Raw genomic sequence first — 23,971 nt, forward strand, 5'->3', positions numbered from 1 at the left:
GAGAAACACAGGCCTGAGTGTACGGGTCTACATATTTGCAGCCTTTTGGACATTTGCAGCCTTTGGATCAGTTAGAAAAAGCAAAGTTGGCTCCACTTGTTTACATAACGCTCTGCCAACCTCTCAGCCAGTCTGAGGAGACTGTGTAAGGGGACTGGGTTGAGCTATGTTTCAGCATGTTTATCCCCCTACCTCCAACCCCATTCTCCCTGTATCCTCTCCTGTAGCTAAGACATCAAACAGCAAAGATGTTCAGAAGGTGTGAAATAACCATAGGCAATATTAAATCCCAGCAGTTTCTTTAAGAAAATGAAACTTAAATGAAGAATAAATGTGGCCTATATCTGTGCAGTTGAACAAAGTCACTTCCAGTGTTGATCCACAGGCCCCCGAGACTGTAGGCACGCACAGGCACTGCAAGGTACGACCTCCTGAGTGCAGAACACTTTCTTTTCCTTCTCTTCCAGACACCATAGTACAGTAGATATGTAGTAGACCACCCTTCTGAAACACAACCACATAGCCAGGCAAACAAGAGACCCACAGCATGCTGAGAGCAACTCTGTTCCTAGCAGTGTAATTGGCAGCTATTCAGATCAACTTTAGGCAACTGGGACACTATGCAATTCCTATGTGAAGGATTTTTCAGGACAACATGGTTTATTTTCAGAAAAAATTCAAAAATCCTACTTTTCATAAAAGCCTCTAGTTCACCTGTCAGGCAGACATCAGAGAATTCTGGACACAAAGATCATTTCTCCTGTGTGTTTTCAAAGGTCAGGTTGTTCCCCACTACTGCTGCCACCACCTCCACTGCTACCACCACTGTTAGTTAACAGGCAGAAGCCAATAGCCCCATGGTCATCTGCCCTTTGAATCTCAAAAGCCTGAGACTTACCAGGTTGCCTGGCTCACCCGTAAATACAATCCCACTCACTAGGGTCCATCTTCTGAAGCTGCTAAGGAGTACAGAGTAATTATGGGCAAGTTCTCTCTTTGGTGATCCCACAAACACAAACCACAACAAAAGTTGCTGTCTCCTGCTTCACCAAGCCATTTGGATACTGGGGTACAGACTTCATAGGCCTAAGGAGTTGCTATGGAGTCGAGGGGAATGATTTGGGAGTGGAAGAGAAACTCTAGATGGGGGCCCCTGTAGTCAATTCACAACAACAACAACTTTTAAATATATTAATGGTGCCTTTTCTACCAAACTGGCTTTCCCAAGGCTCAGATGACCTCTGCTCCAAGAATGCTCAATGACTGCTCAAAACAAGTTCGTGACTGAACTCATCCCAGAGCCCACATCTCCCTATGTGAAGGTAGCCCGGGCTTCCTTCATAACTGAATTTAAACTTCATTCTTGGAACCAAGACCAGCCTTTTCACCTGAAAGGTAAGGCTATCACTTGCTTTTTACCATATGCCAAATATATCCTGGGACTCAAACTACTTTAAACCACTTCACAAATGTCAGGTGGAGGGATATATGCTAGCTCAGAGAGAGGAGTTAAGCAACTGAACCTTAAAAGCAGTGCACTGGGCCAGCAGGTCCCAGTTTTCCTGGAAAATTATCTCACTTCATAGTCACACAGCTATGCTGCAGATTGGACAAGCCAAGAAGCCTCATCAGGAAGCATTTAACAAGGACATTGGTTCTTGCTCCCCACACTTCACAAGGAGTGGGAAAAGGTCAACTATTGAAGTCAGAAAAAATAGCATTTTTTTGGTTTATTTTAGATATCCAACCACAGATTGAGATCATTGTAGGGCAGCATTTGAAAGGAAGACTGAAAAGATGTGGCATTGCATCCTCTTTCAGAAAAGAGGGCGCCTGGAGTCCAACAATATGGGAGATCCGGCTCTTACACAAGTGCACAGTGGTCAGGGAAGCATGGACCGTGGAAGACAGTCTAGGTCTGACCCGTCCTTGATGACTGTGTGGCCCTGAGCACATGATTAGACCTCTCTGTGCTTCAACCCCCTCACCTTTAAAATGCAAAATGTAATGTATGCCTCTACTACCCTCACAAGGTTATCATAAAAATTAAATGAGTTCATATTTGTTTAAAAAAAACAAGCGGGCCTCCCGGGTGGCGCAGCGGTTGAGCGCTGGATTGCGAAGCTGCCCACAGCCTCTGCAGCGCTGGTTCGATCCCTGGCTGCTCCCCGGCCACCGGAGGAGGGTCCCACATGGCGCGCAGACCTCTCCTGCCGCCCGCTGCTCCCCTCAGCAGTGTACTTCGGTCCTTCTGCCTGCTCTGCTCCCTGCTCTGGCTCTGGTGAATTCTCTCACCCTCCCGCGCTTCTGACTGTACCCAGTGCATGTATAAACAAACAAACAAACAAACAAACAAATAAAACATGCCTCTATAAAAAAAAAAAAAGAAAAAAAAAACAAAAAACAACAAGCATTTAAAACAACACCTAGCATACTACAAACACTTCAAGTGTTTGCTAAATAAACACCTTGCAGAATTCTAAGGGAGAGTAAATGTGTGGTTTGCTTATTAATGTGACAGTTGGAAGTTAGCCATAAATTAAAAAATTAATGGGGCTTCCCTAGTGGCGCAGCGGTTGAGCGCTGGGTTGCGAAGCTGCCTGTAGCCTCTGCAGTGCCGGTTCGATCCCCGGCCACCAGCGAGGGTCCCACATGGCGCGCAGACCTCTCCTGCTGCCCACTGCTCCCTTCAGCAATGTATTTCGTCAGTCTGCCTGTTCTGTTCTCAACTCTGGCTCTGGTGAATTCTCTCACCCTCCCGCGCTTCTGACTGTAGCCAGTGCTTGTATAAATAAATAAATCTTTAAAAATTTTAAATTAAAAAATTAATGGATAGATTTACTGATAGGTGCGGACAATTTTAGAGTTGATTTGAGGCTTAAAAGTGCCCAAAACAGGGCCTCCCCTGGTGGCGCAGCAGTTGAGTTTTGGGCTGCGAAGCTGCCCGCAGCCTCTGCAGTGCCAGTTCGATCCCCGACCGCCAGCGAGGGTCCCACATGGTGTGACAGACCTCTCCTGCCGCTCCCGCCGCTCCCCTCAGCAGTGTATTTCGTCAGTCTGCCTGTTCTGTTCCCCGCTCTGGTGAATTCTCTCGCCCTCCTGCGCTTCTGACTGTACCCAGTGCTTGCATAAATAAATAAATAAATCTTTAAATTAAAAAACAAAAAAGTGTCCAGAACAAGTTTATCTGACCTCCTGGTGTTCAAAGTGACCTCAATGGGAGACTTCCCAGACTGGGGTAAGGGGGGAGGTATCCAGCCCTGATGAAGCTACATCAGGCCTACTGCACTGCTGTGAGCACTAAGCATCTGCCCTCATCTCCACAAGCCCATGACATATCAGAACCACTGACCTTTTCTGTGGATGAGACTGAAGTCCAAAGATGTTAAATAACTTGTCCACGGTACTGGAGGGTAGAACTATACTGAAATCAGAGGCTGGACACTAAAGCCAGTGCACTGGCAAAATGCAAAAAGCTCTGGTAACTTCAGGCTCCAATCATAAGCAATTTCTCAAAGTGCTAATGAAAGTGTTCACTGATATCCATTTTTCTTGATGTTAGTCCTACTTTTAAATAGCTTAATTCTCCAGGGGAGGAGGAGGGAGAGGTATTAGAGGGAGGGAGGAAGGAGTAGAGAGGACTGAGGTGATGGTGCACGGGTGCACTGGTGAAGGAAACTCTATGGGGACTACACCTGAGGTGGTGAGGGGAAGCAAATACTGTTTAAAAATGAACAATGATGTAAAAAAATTAAAAAATTAATATTAAAAAATAAATAAAAATAAAAAATAGTTTAATTCCTCCCTAAACTATAAAATTAAGCTTTTTGAGAGCAAGGTAGAACAACTGTCAGCAAATGTAAACCACCTAAATTGCAACAACTTTAACAAAATAGTTCTCTACATACCAGTGTGTTACCCCAAATTATTTCATTTTACTAAAAAAAAATCTGGCCTTCCCAAAGAATTTTACACATACATAATTTCTTTCTCAAGTAACACAACCAATAAACAATGGCAATCTCCTGAAGACAGAAGGGAAGAAGAAAATAAAGAAAGAACATAGAGACCCTTATTTTCCAGAAAGGGTTTGAACATAACATTGAAAGGAGAAAAAAACCGTCTTTTAATCCCAGTTCTCCCTAAGCAAAAACTTAAAAACCCGGCACTCCCTGGTGGCACAAGGGGTTAGGCAACACACTATGAGCAATCTGCAGCCTCTGCAGTATGAGTTCGATCCCTGGCTGGCCAGGGAGCAACCCACATGGCGCAGCAGACCTCTCCTGACTCACCCACTGCTCCCCTCAGCAGTGTGCTTCAGTCGATCTGCCTGTTCTGTTCCCCACTCTGTCTCTGGTGAATCCTCTCACCCCCTGCATCTCTAGCCTGTACCCCAGCTCTTGTATGCATAAATAAATAAATCTTTTTTTTAAAAAAAAAGAAAGAAACTTTAAAACCTATTTATACACGTCAAAATGTGCAAAGTGCCAGGAGAAATACATTTTCTTAAACCAAGAAGATCTTGTTTCTATTTTTCTTTGAGAAATTTGAGGTCTTCAAAAACAGATTCCTTTGACTTTAACTTCACATAAAAATATGTGAGATAGTTTGGTCTCTAAAACTCTTGAATCCAACTAGGATAAACTGTTTTCCCTACCTCAACTGCCCCAGTGGATTTTGCCCCTTTCCCACATTTAACTGTACACACACAATGTTACCTTTCCCTATCATTCCTGAAGGACCCACATTTCCTCCCATCCTTGTCCTTTATCATTTTGAACTACTGTCCCCTCCCACAGTAATGAAGGGTAAAAGGGTCCCATAAAAATGCAACTTTTTAGAAAGCCAAATCTCTTACCCTTTCTTGTGTTAACTTATGAAAAAGGGAGGCTACCCTTTCCCACCGCCTGGCAGCCCCTCTTGCATGAAGCCTGAGAGGCTAGTAATCCAGAGGAAGAATGTCTTGCAAGTCCCAACCCTAGTCTCAAAACAGTTTTGCAATTTGTCCTACTCCCTGTGTAAAGCTATATTCAGAACAGACACTTTGCTTCCAAGAGATATAATAAATGTAGGCAAGGATTCAATAAGACATTGCCATTAATGTTTGATAGGGGTGAAGGGCTGAGGAAGAGAGGGTGTCAAGGAGGACAAGGGAATTTTTTATATGTCCAGTCACATTTTGACCATCTCCAGGGAGTTTGCTGACTTCCAAGTTTTATAAGGCCCTGAAGTCAAAGTGAAAAAAATGTCTAAAACAAAACTAAAGGGCAAAGAAAAATAAAAATTAAATATATATTCCATTTTTCACAATGTTCTGCCAATGCCACATGACACAGCCTCGTGCTGTGCAAGCAGCCAGGCCTTCAGCTGCAATGAGGAAGAGGCTGGAAAAGCAGCAACAATGAAACAAAAAAGGTGAAGAGAGCCATGGTGTTTGCAGAGCTATCAGGCGCTTCCAGAATGCTCTCTAGGGAAGAGAATCTGTGTACTAGGATACGGTACTCCCAACCCTCATCTCCTCCCCAGATGCCTTAACTATAATGTCTATTTTAGCAGGATGGATTCCTGATGTTAGTGTGCCTCTGAGGATTACTCAATTTCAGGTTTCCTGTCCTACGAAATACTTTACACAAGCTATCAGAAGATAATGTGGTCCTCACCAGTTTCCTGCTTATCAGTCTTCCCCCACTGCCAAACAGAATGTATTCTCTTTCATTTGTTTGTTCCAAAAAAGCCTCTCAACACCAACTCAAAAGAAGAAAGAAACTGGGCCTCCCTGGTGGCGCAAGGGGTTGAGACGCAACCTATGAAGCTATCCGCAGCCACTGCAGCACAAGTTCAATCCCCAGCCAGGGAGCAACTCACATGGTGCAGCAGACCTCTCGTGACTCGCCCGCTGCTCCCCTCAGCAGTGTGTTTCAGGCATTCTGCCTGTTCTGTTCCCCACTCTGCCTCTGGTGAATCCTCTCACACCCCCCATGCCTCTGGCCTGTACCTCAGTTCTTGTATGCAGAAATAAATCTTAAAAAAAAAAAAAAAAGAAGAAATATCCCAAAGAATTTCTTTCATGCTCCAGCCCTCCACCCAACAGTCGCAGGCCATATTCTGACAGTCACTGCCCGTTGGCAATGCTCACCCCTTTCTCAATGTGATGGCACCACCATTCTTCAGTTATCACAGTACTGTACCTTTCAGATATACAGCATCGGTACCATGATAACCGAAAAAGGACAGTTCAGTCTCATATCTACCTTAATATTTTCTCCCACACAACCCCTCTGCCCCAAAGATGGCCATATAATGACCTTCAAGTATATAAGCATGTATATACACACACAGGGATATAACAGTGCTCAAACAGGCTGTTTACAGCAACTTCATTTACTATCACTGGGAAGTGCTTCTTTCACTGTGCTGTTATAATTCACATCTTCCTATGTGAGCTGCTCTTTTTGGTGAGTACTTAATTTAATACCTCTGCAATCAATTTCTGTTAACATGTAATGGTCTCAGACTCATTTCTACCATCTCCCTACTAGTCCAGTGGCATTCCTATAAACTCAGTCTCTTTCTTTCTTTCCAGTCAGTTCACATCCTACCATCTTGGACAAAGCTAGGGGAAAGAGGGATTTTTAAAAAAACTAACAACAAAACCCAAGCTGTAATAGAACCAGTTTACTTTCCCTAAAATGGAAAAAAAATGAAGTACAGACACAAGTACTGTCTACTAGATATCACATTAATTTAATGGCATGGGAATAAGGAAATGACAGCAACAGGAAGCAAAATAAGCAGGAATGACAATTTCTGACTCATTTAAGGATCAGTACAACCAGATGTTCACAGTACCAGGCTATACATGGTACAACACCTTTGTCATCTTGTACAACTGGAAGATTAAACTGGACAGAATAAAGAGGTTCAAAAAAACAACTCACGTGTAGGGAGAGAGTGGTCCTAGCAGGACTTTGGAAACATCCTGCTGTCCAAGGGTCATGAGCAAAAGAGCCAGGCTCTGATTGGTCGAGTCCACACATCCACCCTATAAACATAAACACTTTAAAAGTTAATCGTTATACCAACAAGAGAGTGGAAAACCAACAAAACAGAAGAGGAAAGAAAACAGAAAAGGATACCCAGAATAGCAGAGTCCACATAAAACCAGATTGTGATGTTCAAGCAATGATAAAATACAACATGGATCTTTTAAGAGTAATCTTTACATCAACTATAGTTAAATCAATGCAAATTGTAGTAACTAGAACTAACAGAATGGACATTCAAGTCTATCTGTGAAAGATAAAACTTTCCCTTCATAATTAAAATAACAGCAGGACATATAATCAAAAAATATATAATCAGTTCTAGGAAATGTATAGTTAATTACCAAGCATTAACTCAATGACTTACATTTATTTAATCTGTCATAAAACACCACAGTCACTCAGAAATAAAAGGACCTTTATCTTAAAGGGCCTTAACGATAGTTATTCAAATAGATCCAAACTGCTTGCCATATTACATTAGTTTCTCCTCTTTATCTTTTTCTGTATATGTTAAAATTGGAGAACTACTGAAATCACATCCTTCCATTCTTATATCTTATGTATTATTTTTCACCACTTTTTCATCTTTTCCCACCAAATCAATAAGCACAAGTCTTTTCAAAAACTTTCTCCTGGGGGCCTCCCCGGTGGCGCAGCGGTTGAGCGCTGGGTTGCGAAGCTGCCCGCGGCCTCTGCGGCGTCGGTTCAATCCCCGGCTGCTCCCCGGCCATTGGAGGAGGGTCCCACATGGAGCGCAGACCTCTCCTGCCTCCCGCTGCTCCCCTCAGCAGTGTACTTCGGTCCTTCTGCCTGCTCTGCTCCCTGCTCTGGCTCTGGTGAATTCTCTCACCCTCCCACGCTTCTGACTGTACCCAGTGCATGTATAAACAAAAAACAAACAAACAAACAAACAAATAAAAAAAAAAAAAACCATGCCTCTATAAAAAAAATTAAAAAAACAAACAAACAAACAAAAAAAAAAAAAAAAACTTTCTCCTGAAGTACAGTTGCTTTGGTTTTCTTTCTTCTTTCATTCTTGAATTTCTCAAACATTTCAGGCATTTGCTTCTTTTGGATGCATACTACTATTGTTTAAATTAGTGGCTTAAAACTGTCTTTATTTCTTTTTTTTAAAGATTGATTGATTGATTGATTTATGCAAGCACTGGGTACAGTCAGAAGCACGGGAGGGTGAGAGAATTCACCAGAGCCAGAGCCGGGAGCAGAGCAGGCAGAAGGACCGAAGTACACTGCTAAGGGGAGCAGCGGGCGGCAGGAGAGGCCTGCACGCCATGTGGGATCCTCCTCCGGTGGTCGGGGAGCTGCCGGGGATAGAACCGGCACTGCAGAGGCTGTGGGCAGCTTCGCAACCCAGCGCTCAACTGCTGCGCCACCGGGGAGGCCCAAAACTGTCTTTATTTCTGCTCATTCTTTCTAGTATAATTTTAGTTAAAAACCCAAGCTAATACTGTATAAAGTGAAAGCAGGATAACCTTGAATTTCTACAGATTTTGTAGACATCACAGTAAGAAACCCAGTTTCTGACCACAACACAACTGTCCAAGGCTAGACTCTTCCAGATTTTGAATATAATAGGTAGCCACTCATTGCTATTTATATAAATACACCCCCCTCCTTTTAATGCTATTTATATAAATACACCCCCCTTTTAATGAATAAAACAATTCTCAAGAACAGACAGCCATTCTGTCAGATAATGCAGTAAAAAAATAAGGGGATTTATACTACTACTAGTTTTTATGAAAATCTATTGCTTTTTCTAAACTAGTTGAATTAATAAAGGACAATATTTATCTCAATTAGCAAATTTTGCAGTAAGAGAAATCACAGCATTTATGAGGGTCCAAAAAGGAAAACCTGAACTATGGAGAAGAATGAGAATAAAAATTTGTTCTTTCATAAGAGTGTCTAAAATTAAACTGTTCGGGCCTCCCTGGTGGCACAAGGGGTCAAGCACCACACTATGAAGCAATCCACAGCCTCTGCAGCACGAGTTCAATCCCTGGCCAGCCAGAGAGCAACACACATGGTGAAGCTGACCTCTCCTGGTTCGCCTGCTGCCCTCCTCAGCAGTGTATTTCAGTCAGTCTGCCTGTTCTGTTCCCCACTCTGTCTCTGGTGAATCCTCTCACCCCCCGTATTTCTGGCCTGTACCCCAGCCTTGTATGTATAAATAAATAAATATTTAAAAACAAAAAAAAGCACAAAAAAAACTAAATTAAATTAAACTGTTCTTTTTAGTCTTTGCTCCCTATCACCATGGTTGCCATTCCACCAATCGCAAATGATTTTTATTATGTACTGGACCAGTATTTTAATCTAACAAATATGCTAGGATCTGTGTATAGGACACCATGGAAGGAGAGAGCAGGGCGATCTCTACAGCAAAGGATGCAATCCTTAGTGTGAATGGCTTCAATGTCACTGCAATAGTGATATATGAGCAGAACCTAGACACAATTTAACCTGAAGCCAAAGCTATGCAGAGCAATAGGACAGCCAGTGCTTCTTACCCTGCACCAGAGGGAGGATTTGGGGAAGAAGGAACTTAAGTGGCTCCTGGAGAGTAACAGATTTGGAGAAGGAATGAGAAAAAACACGATCCAGAGACTAAAAGGGGGCTGCATGCTGTCTTCAGATAAGTATATGAAACACAGGGAGGTGAATTAGGCATATTAAGGTAGGGCTTTTCTAAGCTGGTCAAGAGTTTTTAATTTATCTTGGAAGTGAGAAGCAAATGGAAGTCTCTGAACACAGGAGTGAAAAGATTAGATCAGTGTTTTAGGAGAAGATTTAGACTGAAGGTGTTAGAAAGGATTTGGAAAGGACTTCATCTCTGCAAGTGGTGACAGGCAGTACATGTAGCCCAGGTCTGGGAAGGTGGAGGTGGGTAGTGGATGGAGACGACAGAAAAGATCAACAGGAAATAGTGCACATAGGAAGCCTGAAATAAAGTCAAGAAGTATTGGTAATCGATGAGGCATAAATGGAACAAGAGAGACTAGATCAAAAGATTCAAACTTAAGTAAAAATAAATGACAACTTCAAAGGCAATATTTTTATTATTCATTTAAATTATGTCATGATGGGCCTCCCCGGTGGCATAGCGGTTGAGCGCTGTGTTGCAAAGCTGCCTGCAGCCTCCCCCGGCTGCTCCCCGGCCACCGGAGGAGGGTCCCACATGGCGCGCAGACCTCTCCTGCAGCCCGCTGCTCCCCTCAGCAGTGTACTTCGGTCCTTCTGCCTGCTCTGCTCCCCGCTCTGGCTCTGGTGAATTCTCTCACCCTCCCACTCTTCTGACTGTACCCAGTGCTTGTATAAATGAATAAATAAATAAATAAATAAATAAATAAATAAAGTCATGCCACAGAATAGAGAATTATTCATAAATACATTATTTTATCCTCTTAATTAAAAATCCTAGACACATACAAAGGAACTTTTCTTAAAGATTTCAAAAAATAAAAAAATAAAACTGGTCTTCAACTGCCAGTTACACCTGACTTGCTTTGGTTTTTTACCTTCTCTCCCCTTATGTTTCTGCTGAAGTTCTTTTCTCTTCTCACCATTAAAACTTACCTAGCCTATATTCCAACCCAGCAGGGCTAGGTCTCTACTCTAAGACTAGTTCAGTAATCCATTAAACTAGTTCATGCTAAACTGTTTAATGGACAGGATCAGGTTAACTCCTTGGACCAAGGACAATGAAATGATTTGAAGTAGAAGTTAATTAAAGAAAAAAATTAAATAACCTAACCCAGACTGCATGTTTTTTTTTTTTCCTCTTGTGGACAGACATGCTATGCTTTTGCCTGGAAGGATTATGATCTGCTATTTATAGGGATATAAAACCCAACTCCAGCTGTGCCTATAGGCTCCCACTGAGCTGTTCTGTAATGTGATGCCTCCAATTCCCCCAGATCTGCTGGAAGAGAAGGGTTCCCATGGTCAGACAGAGGCCCTACAGGTCACCAGAGGAAAGAAACCTGCCCAAGTCAACAAGAGTTGTATAGGGATGCACGTAACGCATGCACATTCTTTTCTCACAAATGTCTAGATGACAAATTCCTGAACAAAATAACAAACAGGGCAACCTGATCACTTACCCCAACTTCTAGTTAGTTACTACCCATCTTTTACAACCACTAAAGTTAGCATCAAACATTGGACTAATTCAGCATCAAAAAAGCTGAAGTCATTTTGATTCTGAATCAGTTGTCACATTCAAATCTAGATTTCCAGCTTCCCTGGAAAACAATGCCCCCCTTCCATTGGGCACCTGGGGAAACTGAGAGAAAGTACACACTTTGCTCGGGGTGGTATGTGGCCTTCAACTGCCAGTCACACCTCACTTGCTTTGGTTTTTTACCTTCTCTCCCTTTATGATTCTGCTGAAGTTCTTTTCTCTTCTCACCATTAAAATTTACCTAGCCTGCATTCCAACCCAGCAGGGCTAGGTCTCTGCTCTAAAACTAGTTTAGTAATCCACTAAACTAGTTCATGATAAATTGTTTAATGGCTATGATTAGGTTAACTCCTTGGCTTAAGCTTTTGTAAGAGAGTTGCCAAGAAATATGAGAGAAGAACGCTTCCTGATGGTTCCTCTTTCAGAACCTGCAGAGGTTGTAGACATACCCTATAGATTTCTTCAAGCAGGAGCTTAGCACAGTTCCTGCCAAGGTCCTCTGGAAGCACTGCTGTTCCTTGGCCCTGAGGGTTGGAAGCCAGTTCAGCACTGAGGAAGGTGCCATTGGTGGTCTCAGCAACCAGCGACAATCCAAAACCTGGAGACCTGAGGATACAAAAGTATAGGTACTGAATAAGGATAATGAGATAAGGTTCATAATCACCACATAAGAGAAGACAAACAGCATTTTGCACACCCTTCTTCCACTGTCAAAGAACTTGCCCTGAGAATTTTTAACCATCAACACATATAATAACAAGGACTCCCAGACACTTAGCACCTATTTTGTGCCAGTTTCTAAGCTAGGAGCTTTGATACTACAACTCTGCAGGATAGATATCATCATCCACATTTTACAAATGAGGAAATGGAGAACTTAACTAACTACATCCACATAGCTAGAAAGTGGCTGAGACACATTTCAAACACAGGTCTTCCAGACTCCAGAGCCTAAGCCACTTCTCCACCATAGCACTTACTCAGCCCTTACTCACAGCCCGTTTGGAAAGTATAAGAAACCTGGAGAATAATCTGATTACAGCTCTTGAGAATATCAGGCTTTTCCCCCCATAATAAAAAATACAACAGAAGCCAGAAATGGCTTAACACCTTTATGCTTTTGTCCCTAAGGGACGTCTCTAAATTCAGAATTCAATTAATATAATCAATGAGCTGGTGCCATGTTGTTTTATTTCTACCCCCCCAACATCCAGAACCTAACATCTGCTGTCCAAAACCTCAGCTGATTCATTCACTCATCCAACAAACATTTCTGGAGAAGTGTCCAGGGACAAGGAACTTGGGCCACTATAGTAAACCACAAGTGTTCTTGACCACTTGGAGTTTAGTGACAACCAGTTTGACACATACCAAAATCAGTCCATAAGCAATTAAAAGCAAGTTTTGTTGCATAATATTTTCAGATTTGATACAGCGATTCTACTTTGCCCAATGACTTTTTTTTTAATCTTTTTTTTTTAATTTATTTATTTATTTAAGCACTAAGTATAGTCAGAGACACAGGAGGGTGGGAGAATTCACCACAGCCAGAACAGAGAGTAGAACAGGAAGAGTGACAAAGTACACTGCTGGGGGGAGCAGCGGGCTGCAGGAGAGGTGTGTGCGCCATGTGGGACCCTCACCCAGTGGCCAGGGATCGAACTGGTGCTGCAGAGGCTGTGGGCAGCTTCGCAACCCAGTGCTCAACCGCTGCGCCACCGGGGAGGCCCTGCCCAATGACTTTTAAGTAAATGTGTTACCAGGAAAGGTGCAGCAGCCTTTCCAGCAATAAGGCTATATGCAATCACAATACAGAACCCGCCTCCTTTAACAATTCAACACATGTGTTCATGAAGTATTTGGTGGTGTGTTCCCCTTAATGGAGAGAGAAGATGACTGGCACTTAGACCAAGAGAAGATTTTTTTCACTAGATTTTATTTACTCAGGGTGGAAGAACTTGTGTGTGTGTGTGTGTGTGTACAGAGTGTAGATGGGATTTAAAGTTCAAGACACTATTTGTTAATAACTAGGCTTTCATTGCCCTAGGCCTAGGGACTAGACTCCTCCACTCCCAGTGCTGGCCATTGTGACATTTTCCATATGATGGGCACTCAAAAGATGCCTGTTGCTGACAACAGTTAGTCAGAAGGAAATCAATTCTGAAATCATTCTTCCTCTGACTGCCCAACCTCAGAGCTGGCAGCATTAATGTCATTCAGAACAGTAGTTAGAAAATAGCTGGGGCAGCTTCAGAATTAGCCTCCAAAAACACTTTTGGAGTTGACTTACTTTCCGGAGTTGACTCCTTTCATGTGGTCTGTGTAAATATAGATATCGGGTATAAACTTGTTGAGGATGCTCCTTGCAGAATCCACAATCCGGTTAGCCATCTGAGGTGATACACGTACAGAGTACCTGCAACCTAGAGTTAAGGAGGGCATTCTGCTGGGACTCCAGAACAAAGAAAAGTCAGTTATAAAGCTAGCAAATACTATGGAACTGTAATAACAAACTAGGACTTCTAATTACAGTCTATTTCCCAACTATATTTACTTTATAGTAACACAACCTAATTTTTTTATCACTCTATAATTTTTACACTGCAATTTTAAAAGGCTAAAATGCTCTGGTTAAAAAAAAAATCAAACAATATAGAGAGTTGGAAAGCATAAAGTACTTCCCAATTCTGCTTCTAGACTTCCTGCTAACATTCCCTCCCCTAGAAATGGTTCAGCTCAATTTTGGGACATGGAAAGACAACTCTCTCACTGTATGACAACAGCCAGGTGAAATATCCTCTGACCCCCCTCACTGCTATAATCTTTCTTTTTCAGGACCAAAGGAAAGGATAGACACTACCTGGGTCAGGCCAAGCATAAGGCAGCTGCTGTTTATAAAGATCTAAAAAGGTTTATTTGTTTTAAACTTACAGAGCCTATTTTCAGTTATTTAAATATCAATTACCCCATTTTGTCAATGATACAGGCTTCCCATACCTGCTATTTATGGTCATAACACTGATAATTAGCACTTTTACAACACAGCACACTCAGGAAGCAAAGGAAGGAAGGAATTGGTAACTCAAATGAAAAGGCTGATATTTGAGAAAGTGGAAACTAGTAGCTTATATTAGATTTGAATGCAGAGACTTGCTGTCCCTAAATCACAAATCAAATAAAAAAAAATGTACTGAACACTTTTAATCTACAATATACAGTCAAGAGCTTCCTCTGTATGTGGGATGAGGGACTATAGAAACAGAGAGGTAACATGTCATCTCCCACTACCTAATATCCTAATCGGGTTTCCAATAGGAAAAACAAGGGATATGATGTGCCCATCCCTGCACACAAAAATTACTTTCAATAACATAATTTCCATTTGAGCTAGAGAAACAAAAAGCTCAGAGACTGTGCAAAGAAACTGACGCCATCTCTTCCCTTTTATGATCCATCCTGAACACCCCACTGTAAAAACAATCCTTCTCCATGAGAATCCCCCTGTAACTCTAAGCTCTTCCAGATCTCACTATCAAAACTCTTCAGTTTGGTCAGTATTCATCCCCAGTCTGGCACCATCATACCCCCACCCTTCCAAATTATCCAAATTCTTCAACCTGGACTGCCTGCCTCCATTATTCCAGCCCAGAGTTCTCTTTCTCTCCTGAAACCCTCTAGCCCAGTGCCCACCTATGGTCACTAATTGAACTTACCAGACATCTTCCTTCATACACACACATTTTGTTCTTGCTCTTCAACAAGACCACACACTCCACAAGGGAAAGGACTCTATTTCTGTATAACTCAGAACTCTCTAATACACTAGTTTTGTACTCAAAAATATGTGATAAATATTTGACTTGACTCAAAGGACAAACCCGAAATGAGGAAAGAGCAAAGAGGGATTTTTCAATACGCACACAGAGCCCAGTTACATCACCACCTCTCTGTCCAGAATGTACTTTGACCACAGGCATCTCAGACAAACAGTCCCGGATCTCATACCCTTTGGACCTGGGGGATGATTTTCTTCTGAAGCTGCCCACCCTTCCCAGGAAAGCACAGCTGTCCTATCTTAACACATAAACCTAGAGCATTCATGGTTCCCAAAGCTCTTTCAGGTACATAATCATCTTATTTTATACTCACTGTAATTCTGGGGCAAGGGTCACAGATTCTTGGTTCCAGAACTCACATTGAGGAAAACATCTAAGATTCAAAATTAAATAGATCCAGCTTCCCAAAGACAACTTCCTCCCCTAATGCCTCCAGAGATGTGGAAACCAAAAGGTAATAGTGCCAACTCAAGGCCAGTGAGAACCTATGCTAGAATTCAGGCAGTGAAATGAAAAAAGGAAAGGAGCTTTAAAGTCGGCTACATCTCAGAGTCGCCACAGAGCCACCTGGCTTGGAAAGGAGGCCCTACCAAGGAATGACTATGAGTTCTAGAATCAGACAATCCACCTTCAAATCCCATTTCCAGCAAAGTGCGTCACTCTGATCTCATATGCTGGTCTCTGTTCCTCCATTTCCTTATCAGTAAGAGAAGAATAATCATAATACTCTCCTCAGGGTCTGGAAGCTCAAATGAAATAATGCATGTAAAGCACATAGTGCCTGGTGGTGGCAAGAGTCCAGTGGATGTTAACTATTGCTTTTCTTACTGTTACTTCGACATTCAAATCCAAAATAGTTTCTTATCCTTCTGGAAATCAGAGACCTCTAGGAATGTGATAAAAAGCTACAGACTCTCTTATACATATACCCTACTGCAGACAATTTCAGGGGAATGTGATAAAAAGCTATCGACTCTCTGAAACACACACACACCCTTCTGCAGACCATTTCAGGGAAATGTGTACCTCCTGAAGCCCACTGATGAATACCATATGAAGAACTCTATCCAAGACAGATTCATAGTTACAGTCCATAAGAAGCTCCCCCCCATTCTTCTCCCTTCCTGTTGTTCAAGGTCAGAGAAAGGTAAAGAGACTGTGTATATTTGAGAGGGAGAGTGGGGGAGAGGGTAGGAATGGGGGAAAAGATTGAGATTCTCTAACCACTTTCCTCCATGGTTAGAGAAAGGAAACCAAATTGTCCCCAAAATTACAACTCTCTCCAATCTTCTGCTTCTACCCCAAGCTTTTTCTTTTAATTCTTATATACCAAATCATCACTACTGGGACAGAATCACAAAATTAAAACACAGTGTTCCCTTCTCTCATCCTGCATCAGGTAGGTAGAAAATGAGAATGGGTGGCGTTAAACAAAGATTAAACCTATGCCCCTCACAAAGGGAAAAGAAGCATTTTGGGGGGTGACTCAGTTAAAACCACAAACACACTCAAGAGTAGAGCTAGTTCTCTTACCTTGATCCCTCCTATGAGGAACAAAACCTCAAGCTCAGCCCAACAGTGGTTAAAAAGCAAACAAACAACAACCAAAAAAACCCACAAAACCAGCTAAAGGTTTTTCCAAAGGGAGTTCTTTTATCCTAGGCTCCAAAACTGGCCAAGAAAGTTGGATCTCAATTCAAACCCACATTCCTTGGAGGTGTTTATAAAATGGGCAGTTCTGTCAGTGGCTGGAACATTTGGTTTGCAGACAGGGATCTGAGACCGGTGCTGCAATAACTTTCCTCAGGAGTTCAGAGAAAGGCTCTCTAAGCAGAGGTGTACTGAGGATGATTCAGATGTCCCACCCCACCTCAAGAAAGGGGTGGGGGGCCTCCCTAGTGGCACAGGCGGTTGAGCGTTGCACTGTGAAGCTGCCCGCAGCCTCTGCAGCACGGTTTTGATCCCGGCCGGCCGGCCGGCGAGAATCCCACATGGCAAGGCAGACCTCTCTTGTCTTGCCCGCTGCTCCCCTCAGCAGTGTACTTGGTCACTCTGCCTGTTCTGTTCCCCACTCTGTCTCTGGTGAATCCTCTCACCCTCCCGTGCATCTGGCCTGTACCCCAGCTCTTGTATAAAAACAATAAATCTTTAAAAAGAAAGGGGTGGGACTCAGGACTTCACCAGTCTTTCTGGCTCAGATTCCACATAAGAAAGTCTCAAAGAAAACCACGAAGAAGCCAGGGAGGAACAAAGTCACACCGCAGGTGCCTAGGGGCACAGCAGTTCTCTTAGCTTTCACATTCTCATCCATACAACCCCAGGGGCTTCCCCATTTCCCAGTGTGGTCATCAAAGCCCTCCTCAGAAGGTTTTGTGCACCTAGTACAGAGAGTACAGGAGGGACTCGAGTATGACAGCCTTGTCACACTCGTGTTATTAACAGAAGACTTTGTCAAAAAACACATGCTGGAAATCACATTTCTAGACTAGCGAGGATAGATTCTCAGCACAGTTCACTGCCATGATACAGCAAAAAGAAAACAAATCTCAAATGAGAATAACCAAATTGAAATAGTCCTGGCAGTGAGGTAGGATTTCAGGTGTAAGGCCACTGCCACAATATTTTGGTAACAGTGAAAAACAGAAGAAAATTCAATGACCATCAAAGAGTTTAATTTGGGGTCCTTTATATGGTGAAATACAATGTTTCCATTAATACAAACAAGGCTTGAGTTATAAGTAACTGAAACAAAAAGACATATTTGGTAAAAGAAAACAAACACTCATATTGCATTTCCATTTCTCCATAACCTGTTTTAATCTCCTCAAAATCAGAGAATTTAAGAGTTAAACGTCACCTTCAGAAGTCAATTTAACTACGCACCTGGGGGTTCCCAGAACAGGAGGCGGTTCTCCCTCACCCTCTCTCTTTACATACAGGGGATGCGCCCCTTAGAAGGACTCTGGTAAAGCCATGCTGAGAACAGACCATATCCAGCGTTTTTCGATATAAATTCACTGTTCCTGATCCTTAGAAGAACTTCAAGCAACAGTGTAAGTTTGATCTTTTATCTCAACAACAGCTCTCTCTACCTGGTGGTTGTGAGGCCTACCCTATTCCACGTCCTCTTCACTTACTAATAAGTTCACCTGGGTCTCTGAAAAATTAGTTCATTGCACACTTCTTTTCATCCAAGTAAAACTTCCTCCCAAGTCCCCTGAGGAATACAAATTTGACCTTAAGCATCTTCCCCAATCCTGAGAAGACTACCTACTTTGTCAAACTTCCCTTTAACCCCAAGAAAGTCATTCCCCAAACCTATCAAGTGCCCTGGCATCCAACACCTGCTCTTACCCAGATCTTGTCAGCACATAGAATTTTACCACTTTTAATATCTGAAATCCAAAAACACACTTCCCTCAACACAATTGCTTGTTTCTTCTGCACAGCACACATATCTACTTTCACTAGACTGAATCTTTAACCTGTTACGGTTTCTAAGGTTTCCCCTGACCACCTGGTTTCTTGACTGGCAAGCCCCTACTACATTACTAGTAAGGAGTACACTGGTCGTCACTACAAAGAAAACGCTCATCAATACTCCCTCCAATTCAGACTTCCACACACTCACCCAGTCAATCATAACCATCCCTGGATGAAACTGGCCCTCCTGCTGTCTCTACTCTCTCTTGCTGCCAGCTGCTACTATACACAGCCACACAGTCACGCAGTTGGCACCATGATACAACTGCAGCCTCAGCAGGGCCCTTATTGTTGTTCCACAGCCTTTTTCTTTTCTTTGGTTACTACACCAAACTGTATCCACCACCACTGTCACACTCTTTTATCCCTGACCAAATCCTAACTGAGTCACAATTCAAAATTCCTCCCAACCCGCTTCAAATCACCTCCAGACAGCTGGATCAAGAGCCATCCTTATCACAGACCTTCATATCACATCTTTAATCCATCCCCTGTCAAACAATAATAAAAATAATAGCAGGGACCCCGCTTGTGGCACAAAGGGTTAAGACGCAACCTATGAAGCTGTAGCAGCCTCTATAGCATGCCCTGCCGGCCGGCCAGCCAAAAAACAACCCACATGGAGCAGCAGACCTGTCCCGTCTCACCCGCTGCTCCCCTCAGCAATGTACTTCGGTCAATCTGCCTGTTCTGTTCCCTACTCTGTCTCTGGTGAATCCTCTCACCCCCCACACCTCTGGCCCATACCCCAGTTCTCATATGCATAAATAAATAAATCTTTAAAAAAAAAATAAAAATAACAGCAGCATACACAAGCCCAGCACATCATATTAAATAATACCTCATCCTCATATAATCTTCATTGCAGGTATGATATGACACTATACCATGTCATAGTATAGTGGGTCCAAAGATAACTGAATCAACCAAAGCTTGGGGCCAAGATCCTATCATCAGTGGTAGCACCAGAGTCACTACCCACAGCAGTGATTGCAATATCTGTGCTTTAATCACTTTGCCACATTGATTAATAAGTCTCCCTCTCTCCGGCTTAAATCTGTTTTACCTAATCTACATAAATACTCAAATCATTGCCAGCTCATGTTTTTTTAAAGGGAAAGAATCTTCTCAACTCTCTCTTCATCAAATTACCTGATCTTTCTTTTTACTACTCTTTCCTGTAAAAAATTTCCCTCTCAGATACTCCACAATCCAAAACTGGTTACTGACCTATGTTTCTACCACTCTTGGAAAGAGTACCTCACAGGGAATCGGCAGCAGCCTGCTGTGAGTTCTTCGCCTGTCTCCCCAGCCAAATGCTGACTCCTCTGGATCGGGGCACTGACCTGGGCTTCAAGAAGCTGCATTCTTTATTTTCCTCCCAACTCTTTAACTTTTCCTAGTCTGCCTCCTGGAAGCACTTACTTCATTTCCGCTTTCAAGTTTTACTGATCTCTCAGGATTTTCATCCTCCTTTGTAGTGTACATGGTAGTTTCAATCCTTCTCAAATCATTCATTTCTGGACTTCACCTTGTCTCCAAGTTGCAAATCTACATTTCTAATTTCCTTACCAAAGTTACCTCCCTGTAACCATCTTGAAGAAGCCTCAAACTTAACATGAATAAAACTGATTTTAATCTTCACCATCCCCAACCCTGCCACAGCCCACCCCAAATATTTGTAGCTATTATCAAAACAAACATCTCCAGCCAGATGCCTAAGTGAGAAACAGCAAATTTATCCAAGTATATAAGGAATTCATACAACACAATATCAAAACACAAATAACCTGATTAAAAAATGGTCAAAGGATTTGAATAGATTTGAATAGTTTCTCCCCAAATATACACAAATGGCCAAAGGGTATATGAAAAGGTGCTCAACACTTTTAATCATCAGAGAAATACAAATCAAACAATGAGATGTCATCTCAAACTGCTAAACAGAAACAAAAAAACAAAAACAAACAAAAAAATGTGGTGAAGGTGTGGAGAAAAGGAAGTCTTACACACTGTTGGTGGGAATGTTAATTCATATAGCCATCATGAAAATAAATACAGAAGTTTCTCAAGAAATTAAAAAGATCCATATTGAACTGAAAGGGGTTATGCTAAGCAAAATAAATCAGAAAAGGGACAAATGTTAAATGATTTCACTCAGATACGGAATATAAAGAAATAAAACAAAGGAAAGACAAAACAAACCCTACAGGGGCCTCCCCGATGGTGCAGCAGTTGAGCGCTGGGTTACGAAGCTCCGATTCGATCCCCGGCTGCTCCCCGGCCACCGGAGGAGGGTCCCACATGGCGCGCAGACCTCTCTTGCCGCCCGCTGCTCCCCTCAGCAGTGTACTTCGGTCCTTCTGCCTGCTCTGCTCCCCGCTCTGGCTCTGGTGAATTCTCTCACCCTCCCGCGCTTCTGACTGTACCCAGTGCTTGTATAAATAAATAAATAAATCTTTTTTTAAAAAAATAAAAAAAAAAAAAAACATCTAAAAATCTGAGTGTAGAATTGAGGCTATAAATCAGAAAGGGCTGGGGCTAGGAGACTAGGGAGCACAATGGACGATGTAGAGGATTATTAGTGCTTTGGTTGTGGACATGGAGTTACGGCAATATCCATCTGAAGAGGTATAAACCTATGCCCTTAAAATATATACAGTGTTGGGCCTCCCAGGTGGTGCAAGGGGTTAGGCACCACACTACGAAGCAATCCGCAGCCTCTGCAGCATGAGTTCGATCTCCGGCCAGCCAGGAAGATCCCACATGGCAGACATACCTCTCCTATCTTGCCCGCTGCTCCCCTCAGCAATGTATTTCAGTCAATCAGCCTGTTCTGTTCCCCAATCTGTCTCTGGTGGATCCTCTCCCCCCCACATCTCTGGCCTGTACCACAGCTCTTGTATGCATAAATAAATAAATCTTTTAAAAAAATATATACATATATATATACAGCATTCTAAACCAACAAGACCTCAATGAAAATTAATTTTCAACAAATAAGATTTTTAGTGAACTTAACATATACAAATGCTGATTTATAATAATGCATATCTGAAAAGTATGTAATGTTATAATGCAATCCTATTTTAATAAAAAAAAATTTTTAAATCCATGAGATCTAGCAATTCTACTTCTAAACATACATCCAAAATAATTGAAATCAAGATCTCATAGATACATATGTACTCGTATGTTCATTTCATCATTAGTCATAATAGCTAAGATATAGAAGCAACTTAAATATCCATTGACAGATGAAGAAAATGTGATATTTACATACAATGGAATATTATCTATCCCTTAAAAATGTCACAACAGGGTACTATAGAATCTATAGTACCCTGTATTAAGTGAAATCAGCTAGACACAGGAGAACAAACATTACATGATCCCGATTATACATATAAATAATCTAAAGTAGTTAAACTCATAGAAGCAGAGACTGGAATGGTGGTTGTCAGGGGTTAGAGAGGGGAAAATGGAATGGTGGTTGCTAAGGGTAGAGAAGGAAAAATGAGAAAGTGTTGCTAAAAAGTACAAAGTTTCAGTTATGCAACATAAGTCTACAGGGTCCACTGCACACCTTAATGTACCTATAGCTAAGAATACCGCATTTATACTTAGAAAGCTGCTAAGAGGATAGACCTTACATTGTGATCTTGTCACCAGAAATTTAAAAAATTAATTTTTTTTAAACTAAGACAGAGCCTCCCTAGTGGCACAAGGGGCTAAGTCACAGCACTATAAGGCTATCTGCAGCCACTGCAGCAAGAGTTCGATCTCCGGCCAGGGAGGTGACCCACATGGCACAGCAGACCTCTCCTGTCTCGCCTGCTGCTCCCCTCAGCAGTGTAGTTCAGTCAATCCACCTGTTCTGCTCCACACTCTGTCTCTAGTGAATCCTCTCACCCCCAACACCTCTGGCCTGCACCCCAGTTCTTGTATGCATAAATAAATCTTTTTAAAAAATTAAAAAAAAAAAAAAACTAAGATGGCAGGAACAATCTTTCAGAGGTAACAGACATGGAAGCTGATGGTACTGATTATGTCAATGGTTTCACAAGTGTATACTTATCTCCAAACATTAGTTGCACACATTAAAGTCTGTGTGGTCATTCGTATGTCAAATAATAACTGTAGCTCAAAAAAGTTTTTAAAAAATTAAGGTAATTAATTAATTGATTATCAAAGTCTAAGCAGAGTAAGCACTAAACAAACAGTAAATATTATTCCCTACATCCTGTACACAAAATTAGCCACTCTCTTAGCTTCCCCCACTCACTATGCATACATCTACATGATTTTACACATTATATCAAAACTATGTGCTTGCATATTTCATTTCTTCACCAAGTAATGAGATCTCCCTTCTGAGGAAGAGATTTCAGTGCATTTGAAGGCCCCAAGCCACAGCTTTTGGGAGAGTATTACATATATACAAATCATTTGCTGAGTTAACTGAATAAATCAATTTAGTCATGTTGAGGCAAACAATAAAGCATCATATCTCAACCAACAATTACAATTTCATTGTCAAGAATTTTCCAAGATTGGGCCTCCCCTGGTGGAGCAGCGGTTGAGCGCTGGGCTGCGAAGCTGCCCGTAGCCTCTGCAGCGCTGGTTCGATGCCCAGCAGCCAGCGAGGGTCCCACATGGCATGCAGACCTCTCCTGCTGTGCCCACTGCTCTCCTCAGCAGTGTGCTTCGTCAGTCTGCCTGTTCTGCTCCCCACTTTGGTGAATTCTCTCACCCTCCCGCGCTTCTGATTGTACCCAGTGCTTGTAAAAATAAATAAATCTTTAAAAAAAAAAGAATTTTCCAAGATTATTGTCTAAAATGTAAATAACCCTGAGATGTAGAGTTGTTATGAGCCATTCTTAGTGCGGTAAGAAAAAAATAAGAAATCTTATCCAAATGCAAAGGATACGCCATTCCTCTGATTCGTTTGATTTTTCCTGGATCTGTGAGTTGAACAGGTTTCAGGAACTTTCTTATGGGACATGAGAAGAACACCTCACCTCCTCCCCCAGGAGGCATTCCCCGTCGCACAATCTGCATATATGGGGAGAAAGAAGAAATGAGGATACAGCAAAAAGTGCATTATCCTGACACCCAATCTAGAAGGTTTATACTAAAGGACTCTTCTTTACAAGACAGGTAGCTCTTTCACATTCAACTTGTCAATCCCTTCGAGATCAACAGCACCTTATGTTAGTTTCAACAGGGCAGTGTTGAGCAAAGACACCATATGGTGTGTCAGAAAAAGGAGCAGATCATGTCAGCATATCCGAGTCAAATTTCAGGCAGGACACTTCACCTCCAGGGCCTGTTTTTTCATCCTTAAAATGAGGGACTGGCCTACTTCATCAACTGATTCCATTTTTTAACTATCAGGA

The 23,971-nt window shown here is 42.2% G+C and overlaps 1 protein-coding gene across 2 annotated transcripts in view; it reads right to left on the bottom strand.

Moving 5' to 3' along the window:
- Positions 1 to 23,971, bottom strand: part of RCL1 (RNA terminal phosphate cyclase like 1) — an 80,456-nt gene that overhangs the window by 33,157 nt on the left and 23,328 nt on the right. For both annotated transcript variants that reach the window (XM_054689819.1, XM_037491903.2), the window contains exons 5-8: positions 23,503 to 23,627; positions 13,544 to 13,669; positions 11,703 to 11,859; positions 6,939 to 7,042 (exon numbers count right to left, since the gene is read on the bottom strand). In XM_054689819.1, the coding sequence (XP_054545794.1) occupies positions 6,939 to 7,042; positions 11,703 to 11,859; positions 13,544 to 13,669; positions 23,503 to 23,627 (512 nt within the window). The remainder of the gene's footprint in view (positions 1 to 6,938; positions 7,043 to 11,702; positions 11,860 to 13,543; positions 13,670 to 23,502; positions 23,628 to 23,971) is intronic.

Source organism: Talpa occidentalis, unplaced genomic scaffold, assembly GCF_014898055.3.
Source record: "Talpa occidentalis isolate TD23 unplaced genomic scaffold, MPIMG_talOcc4v2.1 talOcc4.7, whole genome shotgun sequence".
Taxonomy (NCBI): Eukaryota; Metazoa; Chordata; class Mammalia; order Eulipotyphla; family Talpidae; genus Talpa; species Talpa occidentalis.